This window comes from Lepidochelys kempii, chromosome 5 (genome assembly GCF_965140265.1).
Source record: "Lepidochelys kempii isolate rLepKem1 chromosome 5, rLepKem1.hap2, whole genome shotgun sequence".
Taxonomy (NCBI): Eukaryota; Metazoa; Chordata; order Testudines; family Cheloniidae; genus Lepidochelys; species Lepidochelys kempii.
This window is the reverse complement of record NC_133260.1, coordinates 53,405,080-53,431,032: the sequence shown is the minus strand read 5'-3', so window position 1 is coordinate 53,431,032 and position 25,953 is coordinate 53,405,080. Positions and strand designations below refer to the sequence as shown.

General features: G+C 39.5%; 1 protein-coding gene across 9 annotated transcripts in view; it reads right to left on the bottom strand.

Annotated features, from left to right (window-relative positions):
• XRCC4 (X-ray repair cross complementing 4) overlaps positions 1-25,953 on the bottom strand; it is a 297,890-nt gene that overhangs the window by 137,011 nt on the left and 134,926 nt on the right. For all 9 annotated transcript variants that reach the window (XM_073344413.1, XM_073344408.1, XM_073344407.1 and 6 more), the window contains exon 4: positions 5,381-5,547. In XM_073344413.1, the coding sequence (XP_073200514.1) occupies positions 5,381-5,547 (167 nt within the window). The remainder of the gene's footprint in view (positions 1-5,380; positions 5,548-25,953) is intronic.

Here is a 25,953-nt window from a genome sequence, read left to right as displayed (position 1 = left end):
TGAAGATGTCATCAATATAGAACAAGAAGAGTAGGGGCGTTAGGGGACGAGAGCTGAGGAAGCGTCGTTCTAAGTCAGCCATAAAAATGTTGGCATACTGTGGGGCCATGCAGGTACCCAAAGCAGTGCCGCTGATTTGAAGGTATACATTGTCCTCAAATGTAAAATAGTTATGGGTAAGGACAAAGTCACAAAGTTCAGCCACCAGGTTAGTCGTGACATTATCGGGGATAGTGTTCTTGACGGCTTGTAGTCCATCTTTATGTGGAATGTTGGTGTAGAGGGCTTCTACATCCATTAAACCCTGGATTTCTGCTGGAAATGGCCCACCTTGATTATCATACACACTGTAAGGAGAGGTTTCAGAGGAACAGCCGTGTTAGTCTGTATTCGCAAAAAGAAAAGGAGTACTTGTGGCACCTTAGAGACTAACCAATTTATTTGAGCATGAGCTTTCGTGAGCTACAGCTCACTTCATCAGATGTTTACCGTGGAAACTGCAGCAGACTTTATATACACACAGAAATCATGAAACAATACCTCCTCCCACCCCACTGTCCTGCTGGTAATAGCTTATCTAAAGTGATCAACAGGTGGGCCATTTCCAGCACAAATCCAGGTTTTCTCACCCTCCACCCCCCCACACAAATTCACTCTCCTGCTGGTGCTAGCCCATCCAAAGTGACAACTCTTTACATAATCAAGTCGGGCTATTTCCTGCATAGATCAAGGTTTTCTCACATCCCCCCCACCCCCATACACACACAAACTCACTCTCCTGCTGGTAATAGCTCATCTAAACTGACCATTCTCCAGGTTTAAATCCAAGTTAAACCAGAACATCTGGGGGGGGGGGTAGGAAAAAACAAGAGGAAACAGGCTACCTTGCATAATGACTTAGCCACTCCCAGTCTCTATTTAAGCCTAAATTAATAGTATCCAATTTGCAAATGAATTCCAATTCAGCAGTTTCTCGCTGGAGTCTGGATTTGAAGTTTTTTTGTTTTAAGATAGCGACCTTCATGTCTGTGATTGCGTGACCAGAGAGATTGAAGTGTTCTCCGACTGGTTTATGAATGTTATAATTCTTGACATCTGATTTGTGTCCATTTATTCTTTTACGTAGAGACTGTCCAGTTTGACCAATGTACATGGCAGAGGGGCATTGCTGGCACATGATGGCATAGATCACATTGGTGGATGTGCAGGTGAACGAGCCTCTGATAGTGTGGCTGATGTTATTAGGCCCTGTGATGGTGTCCCCTGAATAGATATGTGGGCACAATTGGCAACGGGCTTTGTTGCAAGGATAAGTTCCTGGGTTAGTGGTTCTGTTGTGTGGTATGTGGTTGTTGGTGAGTATTTGCTTCAGGTTGCGGGGCTGTCTGTAGGCAAGGACTGGCCTGTCTCCCAAGGCTTGTGAGAGTGTTGGGTCATCCTTTAGGATAGGTTGTAGATCCTTAATAATGTGTTGGAGGGGTTTTAGTTGGGGGCTGAAGGTGACGGCTAGTGGCGTTCTGTTATTTTCTTTGTTAGGCCTGTCCTGTAGTAGGTAACTTCTGGGAACTCTTCTGGCTCTATAGAATAAATCACTTGAAAATGACTCATCAACATTAGCTTGCCAGCATTCAACACCACTGCTATAGAACAAAAAGGGAATCGGATGCAGCTAAAATGTAAGAAGGAGATGATGTAAATGCCAGAACCATTCTAAGACACAGACAACCTTATACATATAAGATTACATTTTCAGCCAGGCTTCGGATACAAAACCCCCACACGTATAATTGCCACAAGAGTGGTCACTTTAGATAAGCTATTACCAGCAGGAGAGTGGGGTGGAGGGAGGTATTTTTTCATGCTTTGTGTGTATAAAAAGATCTTCTACACTTTCCACAGTATGCATCCGATGAAGTGAGCTGTAGCTCACGAAAGCTTATGCTCAAATAAATTGGTTAGTCTCTAAGGTGCCACAAGTACTCCTTTTCTTTTTGCATATACAAGTGTAAAATATGACATTAAGTGTATCAAATCCTTCAATGAGGAAAAAGAAGACTCCCTTCCCGCAATGGGAATAGTAACCAAATAAAGGGTAAATCAAAACACTAGTCAACAAAAACTAATGTTGTTTGGTACCATAGCCTTCAGATCATCTGATTTATTCAATTTACTAGTAGCAGTCTCCTGATTTAACCAAAGGCGGGTTGCATGCAATGCAATTTCAGTGAAGGACCCTTGTCTCTGGAAATCACTTTCCCCCTTAATATGGCAAGAACCAAAGGGCCCAATCCTGCAAAAAGTTCTACTTGTGCAGATCCTTACACCTGTGAGAACTAAGCAAAGGATTAAACTTCAGTATTTCACCAGCTACAAATGCAACCTTTCATTGCAATTTGTCACCCACTGGTGCCTATATGGGATTTGTTTCACAGAAGTCACATCTCCACAGGCCCATGTACATAAGCTACTCATCTCAAACAAAGCTTTTAAATTTAATAAAAAAGTGAAATCACAAGTGAAAAAAGCTAATGGCCATAGACATTTTTATTAGTCTTATTTGCACGTGCTTTTCGAGTTCCATAATCAAAGCGATCTTGGAGTTAATAGAAGCATGATACTTTTAATATGTCAAGTTGGGATGATAGTAGTCAAAACACAACCACAACCTACTGAAAACAACTGGTGTTAGTAATGGTTGCCATTTGAAGACAAGTAATACTGGTGACCTAAATCAAGGATTAACTGTCCATTTCTCAACCTCTTCCATTTCTGAAGAGGGACACAGGTATAACACAAACTAAAGAACTTGTGGCAATTATACGTGTGGGGGTTTTGTATCCGAAGCCTGGCTGAAAATGTAATCTTATATGTATAAGGTTGTCTGTGTCTTAGAATGGTTCTGGCATTTACATCATCTCCTTCTTACATTTTAGCTGCATCCGATTCCCTTTTTGTTCTATAGCAGTGGTGTTGAATGCTGGCAAGCTAATGTTGATGAGTCATTTTCAAGTGATTTATTCATATACTAAAACACCAAACACTCATTTTTATGCGTAATTTATGGTTCCGATTTTCTGTCACTACATTTGACCATAATATAAATTGACAGTTTACTTGACTATAACTCCTCTATATTAATTTTACCTGGTTAGTATAAAAGACACACTACATACAAAACAGAAACTTATCTTTATTTTCCAGGATTAAGGAAACTATTAAAGATGCTTAGTATTGCTCTATATTTACCAATGTAATAATCTGTATAAAACAAAAACATTGTCTATTCTAGTTTGATATTTTAACTCACCTGCCCAGTGTGTGTGTTTGTATACTCATGCACAAAGGATATTCAAGATAATCCTTACTGAATTTTCTATGTATGTTAAAACACAAGGAAACTGAACAAATTCATATTTAAAAAACAAATGTTAACTAGATTCCAAAGTTATTATGTAGCTAAAAGCAGTTAGGTGGCAAGAACTCAGTTCAGTCCAGCACCTAATTAATGGCAATGGTTTCCATGGCGTTCATCTCTATATGTGGATATTACCGATTAATGACTCGGGGTGGCAGTATTTTATTTATTTATTTTTTAAAAAAAATTAGTGCAACAGTTCAAACTTGTAAACTATAATTTCTCAACTGCTTTCAGCATATTCAACTGTAAACTAGATAGGTGTGTTGATTAATTTTAATATAAGAAGCCTTGCAATGACACCATCTATATCATACCTCTAAAACAGGAAAACTGCTTTACAGTTGAATCCTGCACTTAGCTGTTGGCAAGTAGAAGACAGTTGACTAGATGGGAATCGAGGACACCCAGCTCCTCACTGGAGATGCTCAGCACATTTTGTATGCTATATAATTGTGACTAGGTATTTAAATATTTTATTTATTTATTTTAAGGTCAGGCTTGACAAAGCCCTGGCTGGGATGATTTAGTTGGGATTGGTCCTGTTCTGGGCAGGGGGTTGGACTAAATGGCCTCCAGAGGTCCCTTCCAACTCTGTTATTCTATGATTCTATGAAATAGTTTAAAGTTAAGATGTAATAATCACTGTTTTTGGAGGGAAACCCCTCCTGTGAGTTTGTTGTGGAATTATCAATTACAAGTGCCACAGCACTACACAAAACAAAATGGCATTTAATGCAGTGCAACACATTAATTATACAAAGTTATTGTTTACTACACTGTTAAACTATTAAGTAGTCAAACACTACTAGTGAGGCTGTATATTTGTCAGGTTTCAGAGTAACAGCCGTGTTAGTCTGTATTCGCAAAAAGAAAAGGAGTACTTGTGGCACCTTAGAGACTAACCAATTTATTTGAGCATGAGCTTTCGTGAGCTACAGCTCACTTCATCGGATGCATACCGTGGAAACTGCAGAAGACATTATATACACACAGAGAATATGAAACAATACCTCCTCCCACCCCACTGTCCTGCTGGTAATAGCTTATCTAAAGTGATCATCAAGTTGGGCCATTTCCAGCACAGTGGGGTGGGAGGAGGTATTGTTTTATGATCTCTGTGTGTATATAAAGTCTGCTGCAGTTTCCACAGTATGCATCCGATGAAGTGAGCTGTAGCTCACGAAAGCTCATGCTCAAATAAATTGGTTAGTCTCTAAGGTGCCACAAGTACTCCTTTTCTTTTTGTATATTTGTCATGACAAAACTTTCAGGACAAACTCTGTGACCATTTTTTATTCTTCTTTTTTAAAAAAAGATATGGCCTTTGTCGCCCTACCCAGCACTCCACTGAGTTAATTTCTTCCATGAGTATTTCTAAATTTGGCACTCTATTGACAAATACAAATATCTTGCTTAAAATAATGCGATCGTGTGCAATTTTTTTTTTTTTAATTTGTGTCTTCCTCCCCGCTCCCCTGCAAGACATTCACGACCCTTCTGATACTTTGACAATATAGCTGGCTTTAATTACTGTCAAATTACATTCTCTCCCCCTCTTGCCCCCCATGGCCCCAGGAATAATCTAGTTTAAAATGTAAATCACAACTAAAATAGACAGGCAAAATAATGCTCATCATTAAGGGACCTATGCAGAAGAAAACGCACACTGCATTCTGCAGGAAGGGGAAAGGGCGAGTGAAGATATTTCTGGCTACATAAAGCTACAGTCAGCATTACATGTCAGCAACTCAGGTGTTGCCTGCCACCTTGAAATAAGAAGAAGCCTCTACAGCTGAGTAACCTATAAGCTGTTACGGCCCAAAACACTATCAATAGGTGCATTCATTTTGCAAATATCTTAAATATATAGTGCCCATCAGTATAACCTACATTTTGTTGCATAGGTAAACTGCAAACACATAGTATATGAAGAATATCTTATTGATGCATTTTTCAACCTACAGTCCTTGCACGTCATTCCAATCACTTAGAAGCCTTTCATTTTCCTTTTGCAGATGCTCCTTTTCGGCATGTAGTTCTGCTACACAGTCGAGGCAGTGGCAAATCAGCTCTTTGATGACTTCAGTTGGACTTGAGACTTTTTGTAGCTTCAGTGATCCAAGTCTAAACTGGGACACAAGGAAAAACTGAGTTACTTTGCTGGATCTAAAAAGGTCAAAAAACCCAGCTTCAATCAACTCCAGACATGCGCTTAACAAGCATCAGCAATTGTACAATTACAATCCCTTGAATACTTTCCTGTTAAAATTACAACAGAATGGCAACAAAAATAAGCCTCTTGAGTAAGAATGTGGCAAGTGGGATAAAGCACCATTTGCTTATATGTCTAATTTATCTACATTTGTATACAGTCTTAGGTGCATACAGGGTATCCATTACCACAGTATCTACACACTGATAAATCAGTACCAAGAGAGCCGAGTATACGCTACACTAACAATCTGCTCCCTAACGAAGAGAAAAAATTAACTGCAGGAAGATGCAACAAGATGTCTCAGGTGCTGAGCAAAAGGTAGTTTTAATGTAGTACAGAGCTATAGGAAAAGAATTCTGTAAGGCATTTATAACATTATTCTTATTATACTAACTGATGAAATATCTAGAAAGCTATTTGCCACCTATTGCAAGAACCAGAACAGCCATAGGACAACAGAAATATGAAGAAGTCCAATGAGCATTATGTAAATTCATAATAAAGACCTCTGGGTTTAATATAGCACCACAGGTTTCTTTGGTGCTTTAAAGACCTATAAGAAGGGAAGAAGCCCATCCCAGGAGCTTTCCCTCCAGGGACCCTCTCCAACAAACCCTTAATCATGCAAGTAGTCCTTTATTCATGCAGACAGTCCCAATTACTTCAAATGGGATGACTCACATAAGTAAAGATTTACAAGATAGGGCATTTTGGCAGCAGTGAAGTTTCTTTGCTGTTGAAGATGCTATCGAAAATGTAGAAATGGTGTTGTAGAAAGGAATGGTTGAAAATGTAGAACAATTCTTACTAATGTGAATGTTCCAATATAGAACAAATTATTAGTTTTTTTTATTTTAAAGTAAACTATTTTATTTTATATTTGGACTCATTGTCCTGTGGAGAATCCTGATCTCTATAGGATGCAAGTGATTCTGGTATGGCTAGCAGTTGCAACTGTGGTGAAATGACCTGAACTAGATGAAGTTTGGCTGGACAAAATTTCATTCAGATCTGACAAGTCCTTCTGAGCTTTTTCTAGAAACTCACCAAAAAGTTTTACCCAGAAGTTGGGTCTGCATCTGGAGCCCACAGCCACATATTTCTCTATGCAACGGTGTTGCACCGGAGAGATCAAGCAGAGAATCTAATGATGTCTCAAAAAGTATCATAGATGAAGACTAATCCTTTTGTACGGGAGTTTTTGAAAGAAATCAGCTTTTTCTTATTAGTGCTCTCCTAGTCTTATGGGACCTCTTCTGAGAGTGCAAGACAAACTTCCCCAAAATAATTCCTACAGCAGGTCCTTCAGGAAAACATCCAACCTTGATTTACAAACTGTCAGTAAGGAAGAATCCACCATGACTCTGGGTAAGTTATTCCAGTGGTTAATGACCATCTCTTTTAAAAAATGTACACCTTATTTTCAGTCTGAATTTGTCTAGCTTCAACTTCCAGCCATTGGATCGTGTTATACCTTTCTCTGCTAGATCGAAGAGCCCATTATTAAATATTTGTTCCTGATGTAGATATTTATAGACTGTGATTGAGTAACCTCAACGTCACTTTGAGGTAGCTGGTATGAGGAAATGTGAGCCATCTTAGGAGGTGAAAGGTGCCCACTACTGGGAGCATCCATATGACTTACCTTTGTATAGGCATGGCCCAAAGGGATAGTAAAGTCAGCCAAGGATATCTGCAAAGAGTGTAGACTCTGCCTAGTCTCTTGGAATCCTTAAAAGAGTCACAAGACTGTTTTGGTATTTTGTGACATTATTAATTAACAGTCCTCTTTTACAGCATAAGGAAAAATAAAAACAACAGGTCTTCAGAAAACACCGGCAATTTTACATGCCAAGGAAGGGTTTAGTCTGCACAGCATATCTTGCTGCACAAAGAAAACAAGACTTTAAGAGGGGTAGGTCATCCTGTCTATCCCATTCTCACTTTTCCTCTGTTTTCTCTCTACTCTACTCCACCTTAATCAGGAAAGGCTGGCAGGTAATATAAAAACAGTCAAAGGGGAAAACTGACAACAGCATTATATTAATTCTTCAGTCTAGATTTAACTTTTATTTAATTAATCATTTCAGTTGTGCAACTTACTGCAAACAAGCAATGAAACTATCATAAAATCACTGTCTTTAGTAAGCAGAGATCATCAGGAAATGTGTTGAAAATGAAGGTTTAGTCTAGCACTGAGCATGTAAACCTGTTCTAAATGTAAATGTACACTTCACAATACACAAGTTTCCTTCATGTTGTACAAAACTGCTATTTAAGGTTAAATAGAACAGATGACAGGATGAGTTTTATTTATTTTTAGAAGTTAGATTACATTATCAGTAACCCGCCAAGTGACATTGTATTCCCTGGATATCCGACTTGCCCGACAACATTAACAAAGATAGACTTGTGTAAAGGAAACTGTTTTTCATCACTTGCAAGTCACACCAGGCCAAATGGATAAAGAATTCATGCCACACTGATACTAGACAAAGATGTAAAAATATAGTAGCACAGATAAATGAAATGCAACCTTTCTGCCCTCTTAACTTTGATTAGAGAGAAAAGATCTAGAAAGTTTAAAAGCTTTTGCCATGTAAATTACCTGGAATATAATGAATTCAGACGAATTAAATTAAAATGTTTATTCAGAACAATGAAATGTGGTGCATCTTACAGTTTACTTTCTGTTGTTACATGTTATGTAATGAATTCTGATTACAAGACTAACAGGAAATGAAATTTATTTCTACAAAGCAGACCAATAATGAAATATTTTATTTGTAAGATTTCAAGATAGCAAATACGATGTGATTACACTGATGTAGCATCACTCTCACCCATATTTTTCATGAACTATGTAATCCCACCCTGACTAGTGCAGTGAGGTAGAGATGAGATTCAGCCAGGTACCTCCTTTCCTTCAGGTATTCTACCTGCTATGGAAGGGTTCCTCAGGGCAGACAGGGGAGGTCACACTGCAGAAAACAGTAGAGGAGCAATATTCAACCTAATGAGCTAATCAGCTAGGACAGAGTGCTAGACATATCTCCTGAGGTGCATATTGCAGCTCCTTGGAGATGAAGTGCATTAGCTAGAGCACTAGCTGGCTATCTCTTTTTAAGTGTTTTTTTTTTTAATGCTATGGGAGATTCTGCCGTGTTCTTTGAATGAGGGTGCGGGAAGTGAAAGAAACTCTCTACATCCCTTTCCCTGCTGTAAACCAGTGCAGTAAAGGGCAGGATTTAGCTGTATCACTTTAATAGGAACTGCTCATCATGGTAAAAGCAATGGGTATTGTGTATCTTCTTACATAAAACAAGCTTAAGACAGAGTAAAGCATAATAAATAAAAAATTATATCATATCATCTATATCCTTTTTCTTCAGCTAAGTGTTAGATAGCAGGGTGGTAAGAACATTCATCCGGTCTACATTACAGCTTCCCATCAATAGAGATGCAGCAGTTAAGAAAACACTATCAAGTTTTTCTAGAGTACATATGGCCCCAGTAAGATAAAAATGTCACGACAGTGACTATATATATGCCTTTGGTTAGATTAAGGCAAGTAAACCTTCTTCTTACAGACACATACACCAAATATGCTGAAGAGAGCTCTTATTGTGTTTCCTGAATATAAAACTATTTGGTTCAATGAGCCATCGTACTGTCAATTTAACAAACATAGAAAATGTTAACATGCACTATCAATAGTAACACTATTATCTAATTAAGATACAAACTGGTTTCATTTCTCTCTTGTAAGGAGGCTAGTGCTGAGAGACTGATAAGTAATTCATAAAGAGTGATAAAACTGCTAGATTAGTTAAAATGTTCATCCCTCATTTTTAGCCATTTGTTTTCACGCAAACTACTGACTTTTCACAAGAGAATAGAGAGAGAGAGAATAAAATCTCAAGCCAGTTGTACTCTGAGGTCATATTTATTGTACAGTCACTGAATCTCAAACTGGAAAGCAAACAGCTGAAAGTACATAGACGTAAAAAAAAGCCACGAAGACGGAAGTTCAAAGAACTTGAAAATAAAACTGCAGTTATAGACTAGAATACTCATTACATATTTATACTGCTGTATCTTTCAGAAGCCCCATTGTAGTGGGCATTCCACAAATACATAGTAGGAGCTAGTCCCCGCCTGAAGGAGTTTACAATCTATCCATTTAGGGGCTGCACTGCCCTCTCCCATGCAGGAGAAGGATAAGAGGAGAAAACTCAAACCTTGCAGATCTCAAGTGATCCACAGAAGCCAAGGCTGTCCACAGAGCGGCCTTTGCATCTATAACAGCTCTGGAACTCATCTCTGGGGTAAACTGAGGGATAGTGCCACAGAACCATCCCCATTTTTGCAATCCAGATATTTCAACACTCTGCTGGTGCATCAGAACCAGAAACTAAACAGCTAGACACAATCCATAAAAGTGAAATCAACTAGTTTGTTTTCATTATTGACGGTGAGAAAAGTACAATCAAATGTGAATATAAAGTGAAAAGTAATTTCAATTCTCAAATTTCTGGCAATGTTGAACATTTAAGGCCCAAATCCTGCAAAGATTTACACACATCACTTTACTCACATGAGTGGTCCCAATGGGATCAATAAGACATTTGTGTGAGTAAAGTTACATGCAGCACTCCAGCAATCAGCTGCAACACAGGAGCTTAAGTGTGCACAGAATCAGAACCTGTTACTGTAATACAGAGACCAAATTAAAAACAAAACAAATGATTTTTAAGCTGACATTGATCCTTTACATTCATATATATTTTTTCACCACCTATGTAAAATATTGGTATATGATATATCTTAAAACTATTTCAATTATTACTATTCTTAATTATTGGTAGCACACAAAGCCCTTAAGCGAGATTGAGGCCTCAACAAGCTAGATACTGACAAACACACAGTAAGACATAGGGCCTGTCCTAGAGAGTTTACAGTCTAAATAGACAATACAGAAACAAAGGCACAAAGTGATTAAAGCACTTGCCAAAGCTGCAAAACTCGGATTAGAACAGGAGAGTTGAAGGTTTTGCCATTGATTTCAGTGGAGCCAGGATTTCACTCCAGGCATCCTCATTCCCAGCCCAATGCCCCAAACCCTGCTGCTTCCTGACATTTATTTTAAAATGTTGCTGAATCCAAAGCAAAAAGAAACAGAAAGAAACTAGTTCTATTACTAAGAGAGGCAAGGACAAAATCATTGATAGCTGTAAATTGGATGAGATTATGGACTGATATTTTTTCAAATCTGATTTAAATATGGAAGTTGGGACCTTGCAAAACTAGCTAATGATTAAAAAATGGGAAAGCAAATATGTGGAAAATATGCAGAAGCATCTTTATACAAAGAAAAGGAGGAATTAGTCTCTCTGAGAATAACTATGGTGAGACCACAGTGGAGTAAGTAGTTCAGACCTTTGCTCTTCATTGCCAGAAAGACAGCAAAGCTGGAGAGAGTTCTTGGAAGATCAACCGAAGTGATTAAAGGGCAAAAATGTGCATACAAATATGGAAGCTTGGGTAAGATCTCACTATAAATCATGTCCTGAATTTTCTGACTAGTGTGTGATTGAAAGCTCAACTGTAACCCTGTATTAATGCAGTTTTGCATGGCTTGGATCAATTTTCCCCTTAAGAGTATAGGTTTCATTTTACCACATTAAATCTCACTTGCTAATTTCTGCATATTATTGAAGTCATAGAATCATAGAATATCAGGGTTGGAAGGGACCTCAAGAGGTCATCTAGTCCAACCCCCTGCTCAAAGCAGGACCAATCCCCAATTTTTGCCCCAGATCCCTAAATGGCCTCTCTAGATCAATTTGTATTTTCTTGCTATCATTCCAGCTGGTTGCTGTTCTAGCTTTGTATCATCTGTAGATGTAATTAATTCACTTTCTACTTCCTCTTTCAGATCATTCATGAAAATATTAAATAAAAAAAGGACTCAGCATTGAACCATAAAGCACTTCACTCAACCAGGGACTGACCAGAACTGCTGAAGGTGCCAACAGACAATGAATTTTGCCTGTTGCTGATCCATCATTTCTGTCATCACCCTCTGTCTTTGGTGGTGGTGCTGGTTTTTATTTCAGAGACAGAGTGACAGAGAGTGAGAACTCTTTAAGAACATGCCACCTCAGCTTCTCATGAAATTATGCTCAGCCCCAGACCAATATCTTCAAGTCTATTAGAAACTTAAGAGTGACACTTTTCAGAGTAACAGCCGTGTTAGTCTGTATTCGCAAAAAGAAAAGGAGTACTTGTGGCACCTTAGAGACTAACCAATTTATTTGAGCATAAGCTTTCGTGAGCTACAGCTCACTTCATCGGATGCGTACTATGGAAAGTGTAGATCTTTTTATATACACACAAAGCATGAAAAAATACCTCCTCCCACCCCACTCTCCTGCTGGTAATAGCTTATCTAAAGTGATCATTCTCCTTACAATGTGTATGATAATCAAGTTGGGCCATTTCCAGCACAAATCCAGGTTTTCTCACCCCCCCCCCCCACAAACCCACTCTCCTGCTGGTAATAGCTTATCTAAAGTGACCACTCTCCTTACAATGTGTATGATAATCAAGGTGGGCCATTTCCAGCACAAATCCAGGGTTTAACAAGAACGTCTTGGGGGGGGGGGGGTAGGAAAAAACAAGGGGAAATAGGTTACCTTACATAATGACTTAGCCATTCCCAGTCTCTATTCAAGCCTAAGTTAATTGTATCCAATTTGCAAATGAATTCCAATTCAACAGTCTCTCGCTGGTGTCTGGATTTGAAGTTTTTTTGTTGTAATATAGCAACTTTCATGTCTGTAATCGCGTGACCAGAGAGATTGAAGTGTTCTCTGACTGGTTTATGAATGTTATAATTCTTGACATCTGATTTGTGTCCATTTATTCTTTTACGTAGAGACTGTCCAGTTTGACCAATGTACATGGCAGAGGGGCATTGCTGGCACATGATGGCATATATCACATTGGTGGATGTGCAGGTGAATGAGCCTCTGATAGTGTGTCTGATGTTATTAGGCCCTGTGATGGTATCCCTTGAATAGATATGTGGGCACAGTTGGCAACGGGCTTTGTTGCAAGGATAGGTTCCTGGGTTAGTGGTTCTGTTGTGTGGTATGTGGTTGCTGGTGAGTATTTGCTTCAGGTTGGGGGGCTGTCTGTAGGCAAGGACTGGCCTGTCTCCCAAGATTTGTGAGAGTGTTGGGTCATCCTTCAGGATAGGTTGTAGATCCTTAATAATGCGTTGGAGGGGTTTTAGTTGGGGGCTGAAGGTGACGACTAGTGGCGTTCTGTTATTTTCTTTGTTAGGCCTGTCCTGTAGTAGGTGACTTCTGGGAACTCTTCTGGCTCTATCAATCTGTTTCTTCACTTCTGCAGGTGGGTATTGTAGTTGTAAGAATGCTTGATAGAGATCTTGTAGGTGTTTGTCTCTGTCTGGGGGGTTGGAGCAAATGCGGTTGTATCCCAGAGCTTGGCTGTAGACAATGGATCGTGTGGTGTGGTGAGGGTGAAAGCTGGAGGCATGTAGGTAGGAATAGCGGTCAGTAGGTTTCCGGTATAGGGTGGTGTTTATGTGACCATCGTTTATTAGCACTGTAGTGTCCAGGAAGTGGATCTCTTGTGTGGACTGGACCAGGCTGAGGTTGATGGTGGGATGGAAATTGTTGAAATCATGGTGGAATTCCTCAAGGGCTTCTTTTCCATGGGTCCAGGTGATGAAGATGTCATCAATATAGAACAAGAAGAGTAGGGGCGTTAGGGGACGAGAGCTGAGGAAGCGTTGTTCTAAGTCAGCCATAAAAATGTTGGCATACTGTGGGGCCATGCGCGTACCCATAGCAGTGCTGCTGATCTGAAGGTATACATTGTCCTCAAATGTAAAATAATTATGGGTAAGGACAAAGTCACAAAGTTCAGCCACCAGGTTAGCAGTGACATTATCGGGGATAGTGTTCTTGACGGCTTGTAGTCCATCTTTGTGTGGAATGTTGGTGTAGAGGGCTTCTATCAAGCATTCTTACAACTACAATACCCACCTGCGGAAGTGAAGAAACAGATTGATAGAGCCAGAAGAGTTCCCAGAAGTCACCTACTACAGGACAGGCCTAACAAAGAAAATAACAGAACACCACTAGCTGTCACCTTTAGTAATACCCTGGAATTTAAACTATGGGGAAACAAATTCATTTGTGATTTTAATACAGAACATCTTTAACATGATCCAACAAATGCAGTAGCCCATCTCCTGAGTAGAAGGATTCAAAAAGCACATATCACACCAGTACTCAAGAGCCTGCACCAGTTCCGCATGCACTGCTGCATCCAAGTCAAGGCTCCAGTACTGATGTATAAAGCATTCAATGGGATTGGCCCGCATTACCTCAAAGCAGTGATGAGCTACCAAAATCTTAACAACCGGTTCCCTATAAAAAGTTCTGATTTAAGGGATGTGCCCCAGTATGTATTTTTTGTACCAACATGGTTACCATACGTCCATATTTTCCTGGGAGCGGCGATTTAATCCCGGACGGCGATTTAAGAACCAAAAAGCCTGACCTGCCTGGGAAAATACGGATGTATGTTAACTCTGCCTAAAGTTTTTTTTTAAAAAGATGGGCCTGAACTAGAAATGAACTCTGTTTCACGTGTGGGTCCCCACCACTCCCTGGGGGTGTGCTAGGGTGACCAGATATCCTGATTTTATAGGGATAGTCCCGATTTTGGGGTCTTTTTCTTATATAGGCTCCTATTACCCCCCTACTCCCTGTCCTGATTTTTCACACTTGCTGTCTGGTCACCCTAGGGTGTGCACATGTGTGGGTCCCAGCTGCTCCCTGCCCCCCATCATTGAAGCAGGTGTGCAGGGTTACTGCCCTGGGAACTGCAGGGCACCAGTGGACATGGGGTCAGCTGCAGACAGGGGCGTGGGGCAGGGCTAGCTGGAGGCAGGGGGTACAGGGCTGGCTGCAGGCAGGGGGTGCAGGGCTGGCTGGAAACAGGGCAGGGGGTCTTTGCGGCAGGGCCTGGTTGCACGCAGGGCAGGGGGTGCGGCAGGGGCTGGCTGCGGGCAGGGCAGAGGGTGCGGGGGTGGCTGGAGACAGGGAATAGCTGCAGGCAGGCGGTACAGCAGGGGCTGGCTGGAGGCAGGGGGTGCGAGGATGGCTGGAGGCAGGGCAGGGGGTGGCTAGAGACGGGGGCGGCTAGAGACGGAGGCTGACTGCGGGCAAGGTGGTGGGTACTCACAGGGAGAGCAGCAAGATGCAGCCCAGGCCCAGCAGAGCAGCCGGGGACCCACCAGGCAGCATCAGGAGCCCCAGGGCCAGGGGAGCAGCAGCAGCAGGGCTTGTGCCCAGGGCCAGGTGGCAGCCCACATGGCTCCCGCAGCACAGCGCCCCCGGCGGCCGGAGGAGGAATTACATCACTTCCCGGCCGGAGCCCATCAAAGCCTCAGCGCCCCCTGCAGGGAAGCAGGTTAACAACCGGTTCTAAAACTGCTTCAAAATTTAACAAGCGGTTCACGCGAACCGGCTCCAGCTCACCACTCCTCAAAGACTGTCCTTCTTCACACTATCACCACCAGGCACAATACATTTACAAGAACCTAGACACATACTCAAGAGGCAGAAACAAGAGGCAGAACCTTCTCAACAGAAAGCCTAAGAATGGGGAAAAGCCCTCCAAAGGAGAAACCCTACCCTTGTCATCTTCAGGTCACACTGTAAGAAAGATGACCTTTTCAGAGCATCCCTCCCACAACCAGAACAGAAGAACACTTGATAGGACATTCAAAAGTAATAAAATGATAAAACCAAGAATAGGACAGAGCAGGAAGATAAAAGACCTGCTTACAATTAGAGTAAACAGAACACACACACAAGTTCTCACTGATCCAAATTCTCTTCTGATATTACTCTATTGAAGCCAGTGGAGTTAAACCAGCAGAGAATTTGGCCCACTGTGATTTTCAGTATTTGTATAGAACTCAGATGCTGTAGAGACAAGCATTCAGAAACACTGACAACTGAACAGACAAATGGACAAGAATATTAGAGAGATTATTGTTATTGATGAGGAATTATATCAATATACTTGTTTGCAGTGTTGTATATTGTGGGACCAATACAGCTACAACAAGGGAATATATTTTACCGAATCAACTTCTGTTGGTGGAAGAGATGTTTTTGAGCTCCACAGAGCTCTTCTTCAGGTCTGAAGAACAGCTTTGTGGAGCTCAAAAGCTTGTCTCACTCATTAATATAGTTATTAGTTCATGATCACTGGTGTCAAGATTTTATTATACATTATATCCCATTATTAAGAAGTAAATGTAGGATCCTTTTGTTGGGTCTGAATTTTTGGCTATGATTTTCTCCACATTACTTAAGCATCTACTTGACAATCCTTTTTAGCAGTATTTGTTGCAGAACATCTGTTTAGGGAGTTAAAATCTCCCATGAGCACAATATCATATGAGGAGGATCTTTTATACTTGGTTCAGAAACTCAGTTCTTGCTCTCTTTCAGTACTGATGGTCTACAGCAGCTGCATACTGCGGTTTCTCTTTTGTATGTTGTAATCTTAAAACTTGACCCACACTGTTGTTGATGCCGTCTCCATTTTGAAACTGCATCTGGCTCCATAGGTGCTGCGACTTGGAGTGTGGGGATTGATGCCGCACCCCCTGGCTTGAATAGGTTTCCATTATATGCAGGGTTTACGGTTTGGTTCAATGGCTCTCAGCACCCCCACTATAAAAATTTGTTCCAGCTCCCCTGTCTGTCTGCTTTTGAAATCATTCTCACATACATTTCTCCACCTCTGTCTCTTCCTCTCCTATAAGGATTATACCCATCAATATTAACATTCTAGTTGTGTGAATGATTCCATCAAGTTTAAATTACATGAGCTAAACTGTATTTCTCTATGATGTAGAATTACCTTAAGTTCATCTTGCTTGTTTCCCCTTTTCTTTCTTGCATCTGGAAATGAGTGATTTCTTTTATCACACTCCTTTTCTTGTAAAAAGAAAAGGAGGACTTGTGGCACCTTAGAGACTAACAAATTTATTTGACTATAAGCTTTTGTGAGCTACAGCTCACTTCATTGGATGCATTCAATGAAGTGAGCTGTAGCTCACGAAAGCTTATGCTCAAATAAATTTGTTAGTCTCTAAGGTGTCACAAATCCTCCTTTTCTTTTTGTGGATACAGACTAACATGGCTGCTACTCTGAAACCCTTTCTTGTAGTTACTTCTGAGTTGAGCTTCTGGAGACCCCTAATTTCTTCTTTATTTCTAGCAAAATTCTAGTATTTCGAAACTGCTAACAATTGGCTTTGTTAACATCATTCATAATTTTTGTACACTTGGGGACAAATGTTGCCTTCTGCCATGTAACGTCTGAATAAATATCCTTTCCCCAGGGAAATATCAGAGGGGATGTGAAGGATGCAATCCTATACTCCAGACCACCAGCTCTGCATGCAACAACTGTACAAGCTCTCCACTATCTGTATTATATCACATGGTCTGTAATCGCAGGTGCAGCCCCTAGATTTCCCCCTGCAAGGAGGACTTTTCACTTCCAGATCCTTTTGTCACTGCCCCAACCCCACTCTCCATCTACATTGCCATGGAGAGAGCCACTATAACACCGACAGACTCTGGTAGTTGGCAGGCGGGATCGAACCTGGGGCCTCTGGAGCTTAGTGTATGAGCCTCTACTGCATGAGCTAAAAGCCAAGTGGCTGTTAGCTCAGGCTGTAGACCACATTCAATCTCTCTCTCTCCAAGTGGTCTCAGTGCCACTAGATCGGACAGAACACTACACCCAGGAGGTGTGTGGGTTACACCACCACCACCACCAAGAATACCAGTAGTGCCCGTTCCAATGCATTTTGGTCTTTGGGCACCCTCCAAGGGGGTGAACTACATTTAGGCAGTTATCAGTAGTCTGAAATCTTACATAAATATAGCAATTGTCCAAAAAAGCTGAAAAAGGAATCTTGGTCAGGAAACTGCCCGGCCAAGAGAAGAAATACTTTAGAAAGCAGCAAATATATGCAATTAAACTAAGAAAGAATCCACATACATAGGAATTCCAGTATTCTGTATTCACTAACAGACACAAAATAACTTCCGTTTGGAGCTGTCTGATTTAACACCATACCCAAATTTATTTTCAAACTCATTTGTAATGTTTACATTACATGAACATCTATACCTAGAATTTTTTACTGGGATAAGGTATTGAAAATTTGTCAGTACCAAACAAGCTTTCCCTCTTATTGCCTTTAGAAGGGGAGGACCTTCACTGGACAGCTGGGGAATAAGAGAAATCCAAACACTTCCATGGCAGGAAGGAGGATGTTCCTTCACCCAAACCTTTGATTCTTCGATTCTCTGCTTGGCCATTGTCTGGGTAAAGCAGGATGGGGCCAGGTAGGGGACTGCTGCATGCTCCCCTTGCCTATCTGAGCTAAGCTTGGGCTTTGCACTCCTGATATGTGAGAGCTAGGGTAGACAATGTAGTGATCCCTTCCAAGGTATAATTAATTAAAATTGTGGTTTGCCATTTAAACCCATCTCATCTGTCTGTCAATCCTTCAGCTACTTATCCTGGTCAATTATCTTAGCTATAACTGGCCCAAAAAATAATTCCATAAAAGAAGCTTACAGAGAAAGTGGTGGCTAAAAACTGGTGCCAATTAAGTTAGGCAGCCTATGACAGACTCAGGGTGGAAAGAGCTGCCATTCAGGTTTGAGCTGTGACATCCCTATCCAAGTCATTCGAAGTTTGTGAAAATACAAGTCCTCCAGTAAAAAAAGACCCACTAGTTATCATTTATAAAACAACATGGAAAATGCCTATTTTGAAAAAAATGTTGTAGCCAGCATTATACATTAGAAAGGAAAAACAAAGGCTACCAACTTTTTTCCCTTTGCAACTCACCTTTCACCTTTTTTACAGTACAATTTATATCAGCAAAATTATGTCCTAAAGCCAGTTAGCATTTTTATTTCATTAAAGTGGAGGGAAATTTATCAGACAACTTAGATCTTAAAAGAGAAATGTTCCCCTTTGGTTGAAATAGATTTAACACATTCTTCTAAACCAAGCATTTTGGTGATCAGAAGATGGAAAAGCACAGTCCTATGGTAAAGGGCTCCAGTCAGAGTGGATCTTGAATACTGGATATTTGCCTTCAGCCATTTTAAGGTTTTATGTGTGGGGGGAGGAGGGGAGTGTTCCTAGCCCCTGGTGACTGGGGTGTGTGTGTGTGTGTGTGTGCAGGCTGGCAGACACACTATCAATGTCCTGCTGTTTTCATAGGGAGCTTCTATCTACATTTATCTCTTTTAACACCAAGAGGTGTGCTAACTAACTATTAACAAGGAGTTAGAGCAACAATAGCTAAGAAATCTCTTGTGGATTGAAGAGATGCAGATATCACAGGGTTCTGTCTCACAGCCATGGGTGGTAAAGCACTGAGAGTTAATTGAAGCTGCCCTACACTTTCTACCCTCAGCTATGGAGATTGTGATGGATTCCCAGGTACAGGCATGGCCTCAACAGATACTGCTATTCAGAAGAGAATCTGAGCTTGTGTACAAGGAGCACACACATACCAAGAGTGAAATCTGTGTGGACAATCATTCCAAAAAGAACATTTATTTATGCGCATCAGAACCTGAAGCATTCTTCAACTCATATTATACATTACAATGTGCTTTCTTTTTTTTTTTATGGACACAACCACATCCATATTTTAATGCTTTAAGTGCAGAGTAGAGAGGGAGCACTATTAAATAAAAAGTAAAGGTATGTAATGTGACCAGCCTAAACTAATTTTAAAATTAGCCATTTGTAAATTGATCAGAAATCATTCCTATTCCAGAAATGTAAGGAGTACTGAAATAATTTCCATAGACAAAGGTGTTTTTTAAACAGACTTTATTTTATTTATTCAAATCCCATAGGAATATTTTCTGTAGCTGTTAAAAGACAAGACGCTTATTTTTTCAGGACTGAGTATACCGAGGGGATTGTATCAGACTTCTTTGACAAAACTGCTCTCAGAATACATTAAACTTGCTCCAGATACTCCAGACAGAAAATAATACTATACCTTCACTATCTTGCTTATTATCATCATTGTTTATTAAATTCCAGCAATGTACCCTATGTTGGATATGGTGCAAATATAAAGACAGTCGCTCTGTAATGTAGAAAAATTAGACTTTAATCAAGTAAAGATTTTCACAATCAAGATTCAAAGGGATTAAAGAGATTTAAAAGCAGAAAATGTTAATAAAAAGGCATCTCGTGGGTTAAAGAACATGAACCTACAAATGAATGATGATGACACTTAGCTCCTGATATAAAGAAAGTATTGTTCTTACAAATTTGGATCTGGAAAGCATTATACCATTTTATTTCCTAAATCCATCAGCTAGTGGTCTTGATTTTTTAAAGCCGTGCCATCACTATCTCCAGGGAAATCATTCAGCAGTAACCATGACATCTGTAGGTGGGGCAAAGAACCAGTAATAGCCAGAAAACTAAGCTGTTTACATCAGTCAATATAAAAAATATGATTGAGAGTAATTAAATCACATTTTTGAGACGATTTACGCCTTCCTCCTTTTTTTTTTTTTTTTGAAAGAACATTTGTAAGGAGAAGCATTGTATTATCTTCCTGTTTGACACAGAACACTTTCCCAATTGACAAAAACATATTGCACATTTACCCTGCAGAAGTTTGACCATTCTGCTGACACAAATTACTACCCCATTTCAGTTTTGCTAAAAATTAAAGAAGCTTTCAGCATAAATTGCACTCACATTTGCTGCACATCAATATAATTAGTGAAGTTACATCTGGTTTCATTATACTGGATGACATTATACTCTTCAAACACTGTTCTTCTATTGAGCCTGGGAAACTGTTTGTGATACCATGAGCTTTATTCTCATCCCAGAGGTGGAGCATCAGATATCACTTCCTTTGTAAAAGGAAAAAAACCCACCAACATTACTTCGATGATTGCCTTTAAGTTTCTAGTTGATACCCACCTATAGTTGTAAAATTTGTCCAGATAGAGTGAATGCCCTTAAAAGGTGAATTTCAGTTTTAGAGGTCAAACTGGTGCCAGCAGTATTTCCTATTTTAAGAGGAGGGAATAGTGCTGGAATTGATATTTCTAAAGCTGAAATGAACTATTTAAGTGTGACCACTGTATGATAGAGAGCACCTACCATGCATGACTTACCGTAGGAAAGCTTACCTTTTAGTGGGTATTTGAATTTTTTAAAAAATGTATTTTACTCAATACTGGGAGCAGCAAAACATGTGGACTTTGTTATAAATCTGTCACCTGCTCTTCACAGGAAGACTCTGTGCCTGCATGGAGTCCTGTTGATTTCAAAGAGGCTCCCATATGGGCACTGGGGTCTGCCCACACAGTATAATTTGCAGGACGGGGTCTTATTTTTGAAGTGCTTGTGAAAGGGTCTGGAGTGACATCCCTGAAGGCTGAAGCACGCTATCTTCCCACAGGAGAAGTATGATACATGCAACAAAAAAATTGACTTCCTCATCACTGTGCCTAGCCATTGTTCTAGAGGTATCACTTCTATTCCTTAGCCCCTGCTGACATTACTGAAACAGATTCCAATTAGTTTCACTAGGCACTGGACTGAGAACGCAACTCACCTCACACAGACCACAAAAATGCTATCACATGACCGTAATTTTTAGATACTAACAGCCTAAATTCATTTAAATTCATTAACTTTACCTATACCACACACTAAGCACATTACTTATTTAGACAATACTCTATTACACTCTAATTACCAGAGCTGTGCACAGGGGAGACCTCTCTCCTGGAATCATGTGGCTCCATACCCTCCCTAGCAATGTGGACTCAGGGAAGGGAGAAACTCCCAGCAAAGAGCTAGCCAACTTGTCTCAAGGAGCAGATGCAGCTGGAGAAGCAGCTTCACCTCCACTGGGGATGCTGATGTGGATTAGAACACATCTTCTTCAGTTTCAATTCTAGACATACTTTCCCCTAGGATGATTGGCTGTTTGCTGCAATGTCCTCATGTCTCCTGTTTTACAGTCACTTCTCTTCTGCCCTCCAGGCCCCTCTTCTTCCCTCTGCTTTCCTCTCCTATCCCATTTCCCTCCTTCCTCTTTCCTTTTAGGGAATCCCCTTTTACCTTCCTCCTCTAACCACCCTTGCCTTACTATAAAATTTATATTACATAATAAATAAAGTAAAATAAACAGAAATCCATAGGGAAAAATCATGCAACTAAAGTGACATTTGCAAATCATCACTGCTCGCTCTGCCCGTTACTTCACTTTCTCCCATCTTTTATCTGTCTTGTCTCCTTAGATTGTAAATCTTTGGGGCAGGGACCACTTCAGCTCTTAGCATAATGGGGCCCCTGTTCTGAATTGCATTGTCTAGCTGTATTTGGAATACAAATAGTATATAATAATTACAATATTACCTGAAATATGTCATTGATATATATATATATAACAAAATTTAGCAACCAAACAAGGTAATAAAACTAGTTCTGTGCGTTAGCTAAAATGATGGCCTGCCAATGAATTATTTGTAGTTTAATCCCAATGCTGCTGAAGTGACTACATTTTGACTACTGTATGATCATTTGGACAAGCTCTAGCCAGGCTATGATTCACAATCTTAATGTGGTCTATAATCATTTTGCTAGAATCATACTAACAAACACATTTTTTTCCATCTACAGTAAAATAAACCAGTTTCCTGTGAGAGATTACATGATTATATCATAATCTTGAAATATTTCTCTAATTTGGCATCCTTGTACTGCAGAGAAAGACTAAAGCCCAACTTATGGCTTTACTTTTGAAACTAGATCTATTTCTAATTTGAAATGCACTGAGCACAGCTATGAAATAATTATGGTAAGTCAGTGTTTGCTTTTTGTACTGCTAAACTACAAAATATATTCCCACTTCTTCTCAAACTATTTGTATCCTCCTCATCACCCATTTGAATATTTTCCAGTTAAAATCATCATGCACCATAATGTTCTGGCAAAAGCAAGATTCTGTATTTGTAACATTACACATTTGTTGAAATTTGCAGTTATTTTCCAATGAACATTATATGTAACATTCTGCTAAATAAACCAATAACAATTTGACAGTGGTTAGGCTGGTGAGTTGAGAGCACTGCCTAACATGCTGACCAGTGTTGTCACACTGTTTCCTTGTCACACTGTTTCTTCCATTTAGCTAAATCCATCTGCTGTCTATTTTCTTATACATCTCTACCCCAATATAACGCGACCCGATAGAACACAAATTTGGATACAACGCGGTAAAGCAGCGCTTTGGGGGGGTGGGGGTGGCAGGGCTGCACACTCCAGTGGATCAAAGCAAGTTTGCTATAATGCAGTTTCACCTATAACGCGGTAAGATTTTTTGGCTTCCCGAGGACAGTTATATCGGGGTAGAGGTGTACTTAGATTGTACATTGTTTCGGGCAGAGACTGTCTTTTTGTTCAGCTCCTAGCACAATAGAGCCTTGGTCCATTACTAGGGCTCCTAGGCACTATGGTTGGTAGGTAGGTAGATAGAAAGAAACATCAGTGGAGTAGTTGCAGCAAAACAGCCAAAAGCAAAGCTGAAAGGTTAACACTGTTGTTAATACTTTTTTAAAAAGGAAGAACTTAGGGTAAAATTTTCAAAAGCCCCATAAGTGAGTTAACAGCTTAAGCCTATTTTCAAAAGTCACTTAGTCCCATGACTTGCTCTTCAAATAAACTAAGCAACTTTTGAAAATGGGATTTAGGCACTTCTGAAAATTTTATCTCCACATCATTTATTTTTCTACCCTTCTGGTATACATTAAAAATTGAGTTTTGGTTCCTAGCATTAGTGTCATAGAGATGCACTATATCATTACTGGTTTCATTAAAGATGACAGGCAATACTAGTGTCACTCATCTCCTAATTCTGCTTCTAATAAAAGTAAGATTTTTTGATGAAAGTTCAGTTATGTTTGTTGTTATTAACTGAATGATAAATATAGAATAAACAGGGAACTTCGAAATATGGGGTTATGATTCCATAAACAGGAAATTCTACCAACATAAATCATAAGTTCATGACCATGAGAATAAAAAGTGTGAATGGTTTACATAGTCACCAGTATTTCAGAGGAAGTTACAATCCCAAAATTCCCAGTTTGCCTGGTTTATATTTTATTCATACACCCAATATTTTTATACCCTTTATACTTTTCCTGTTTGTTCTTTCATGAAACTGCTACCATTTTTGAAGTACCACCAAAATGGCTGAAGTACCTCTGGAATAACTTTTCAAAGGCTGCTGAAGTGGCTCAGCCCCAGAGTGGTTTTTTCTCATTGGCTCAACAGCTCTATGAACAATCAGCTATGTTTAGACCTCATTTCATAAACCCCCTCATTTCTGCATGTTTTAAAAGGCCTCTTGATTAATTAAGTAATTGGATTAACTTTAAAATCCACTAGATTTTTTTTTTATACTGAACTTTCTATAGTCGTTAACTCACTGTAAATACAACATATGGGCTTCAGCCATAACCTTCAGGTCTGGATTTTGTACTCCCAAAATAGAAAAGTGTTCAGATCTTGGGTTTTGGTTTGCTCTATCAGAATTAGTTATGAAGGAATTTGGATTTGGGTTTAGATTTTGAACCCCCTACAATTTATTTTAGACTTTAACTGATTTTAGAAAAATCTTTGGCTGGAAAAGTAAAGATATATTGGTGGTCAATAATACTAACCTGCAATATAGTTTGAATGCTTTCATTTAACACCAAAAAAAGTATGAAACCCTTTTGCTGACCTCTAGAAAGTTTCAGCAATGTTATGAATTGTTACAGATCCAGATAAATGTGCTTTTAGCCTAGATCCTCAATATAAAAGCAAGGCCTACCAGAGTGATGGTGATATTACTGTCAGTACAAGTTACAAGTTAGCAAAGTATGAATGATTAATATTTTCAGCTTTAAAAAAAACCCACCATATTATGGGCTAGCTGCTACATAATGGGAGCATTTTAAAACTACCTCTCAATTGATCATATTCATACAAGTGAAACCCAGACTAAGAGGGTTTTTTTTAACCTTAATAAAACATAACTGAAATGTCTAGAGTAATAAATGTCAGATATGAAGAGAACTTGTCTTGGGAGCTACTTCCCTTCAAGTGTTGACCTTTACGTTTGGGAAGTAATGGAAACTATAAAGTGCTTCTTGAATACACCCTTGGAACTAACATACCAAGAATATGCAGTAATTTAAGACTGCCTCCCCTTGAACATGCAGTACTCTGAGGGTTAAAGTCTCAATGATTGTGCTTTAGATTTTCTAGCTTGGAAAGTGTACACCCACGTGAATAAGCATGAGATAATGCCTAGACTGAGGCAAAATATAAAAGTGTTCCCAAACTAAGCACTACAAACAATTTTCCAGTATGAGTAATAACACAGGATACATTTAGAACAACCATAGGCTGTTTTGACTGTGTTTTCTTCTTTGTTTACAACATCTTTTTAGCATCTCAACAGCATCTTGCTGAGACCTCTTTAAGATCTAAATAACTTACCAATAATAAAACTTCACAAGATGTACATTTTATATATAAACATAAATTATGTTAGCCCACTTTGGTAAATTAGAAACCTGCCTTTGAACTAAATTCATCTCCCTGAACTGCACTATGAACATCAGCAGTTATTGTGTTCTCCCTAAATACATGAAACCCCTCTGGCATCAAGGTGTGAATCCCATAAATGGACCTAAACCATAACAAATTCCCACGCCAAATCAACACAGTGCTAACTATGGGGGAAGAAGCAGAAATTTATCCAATAGAACGGAAAACACTAGCTGACATGTTCTTGAATGTATTTCACAGAATATATCAAATCTGCTTAGCACTTTCAGGTCTGTAGGTAGTTTGCTGAATTCGGGTACTAGAGACTAAGACTAAGGTTTCAAAAATAAGAACCAATTCATTGGGAGATGTGGGGTGCATATTGAAAATCAGGCAAGTGCCTAAATATGGAGTTATTAGCCTATGTTTAGGATCCTACATTTGAAAACCTTTGCCTAAGAAGAATTCAGTTCAAATACTTAAGAACTATTAACATTTTCAAATGTAAGCAATTCATGTAAAAAACATTTTAAAGAAGGTGTCCAACTGTGAACTTTATTTTAGAAAGTTT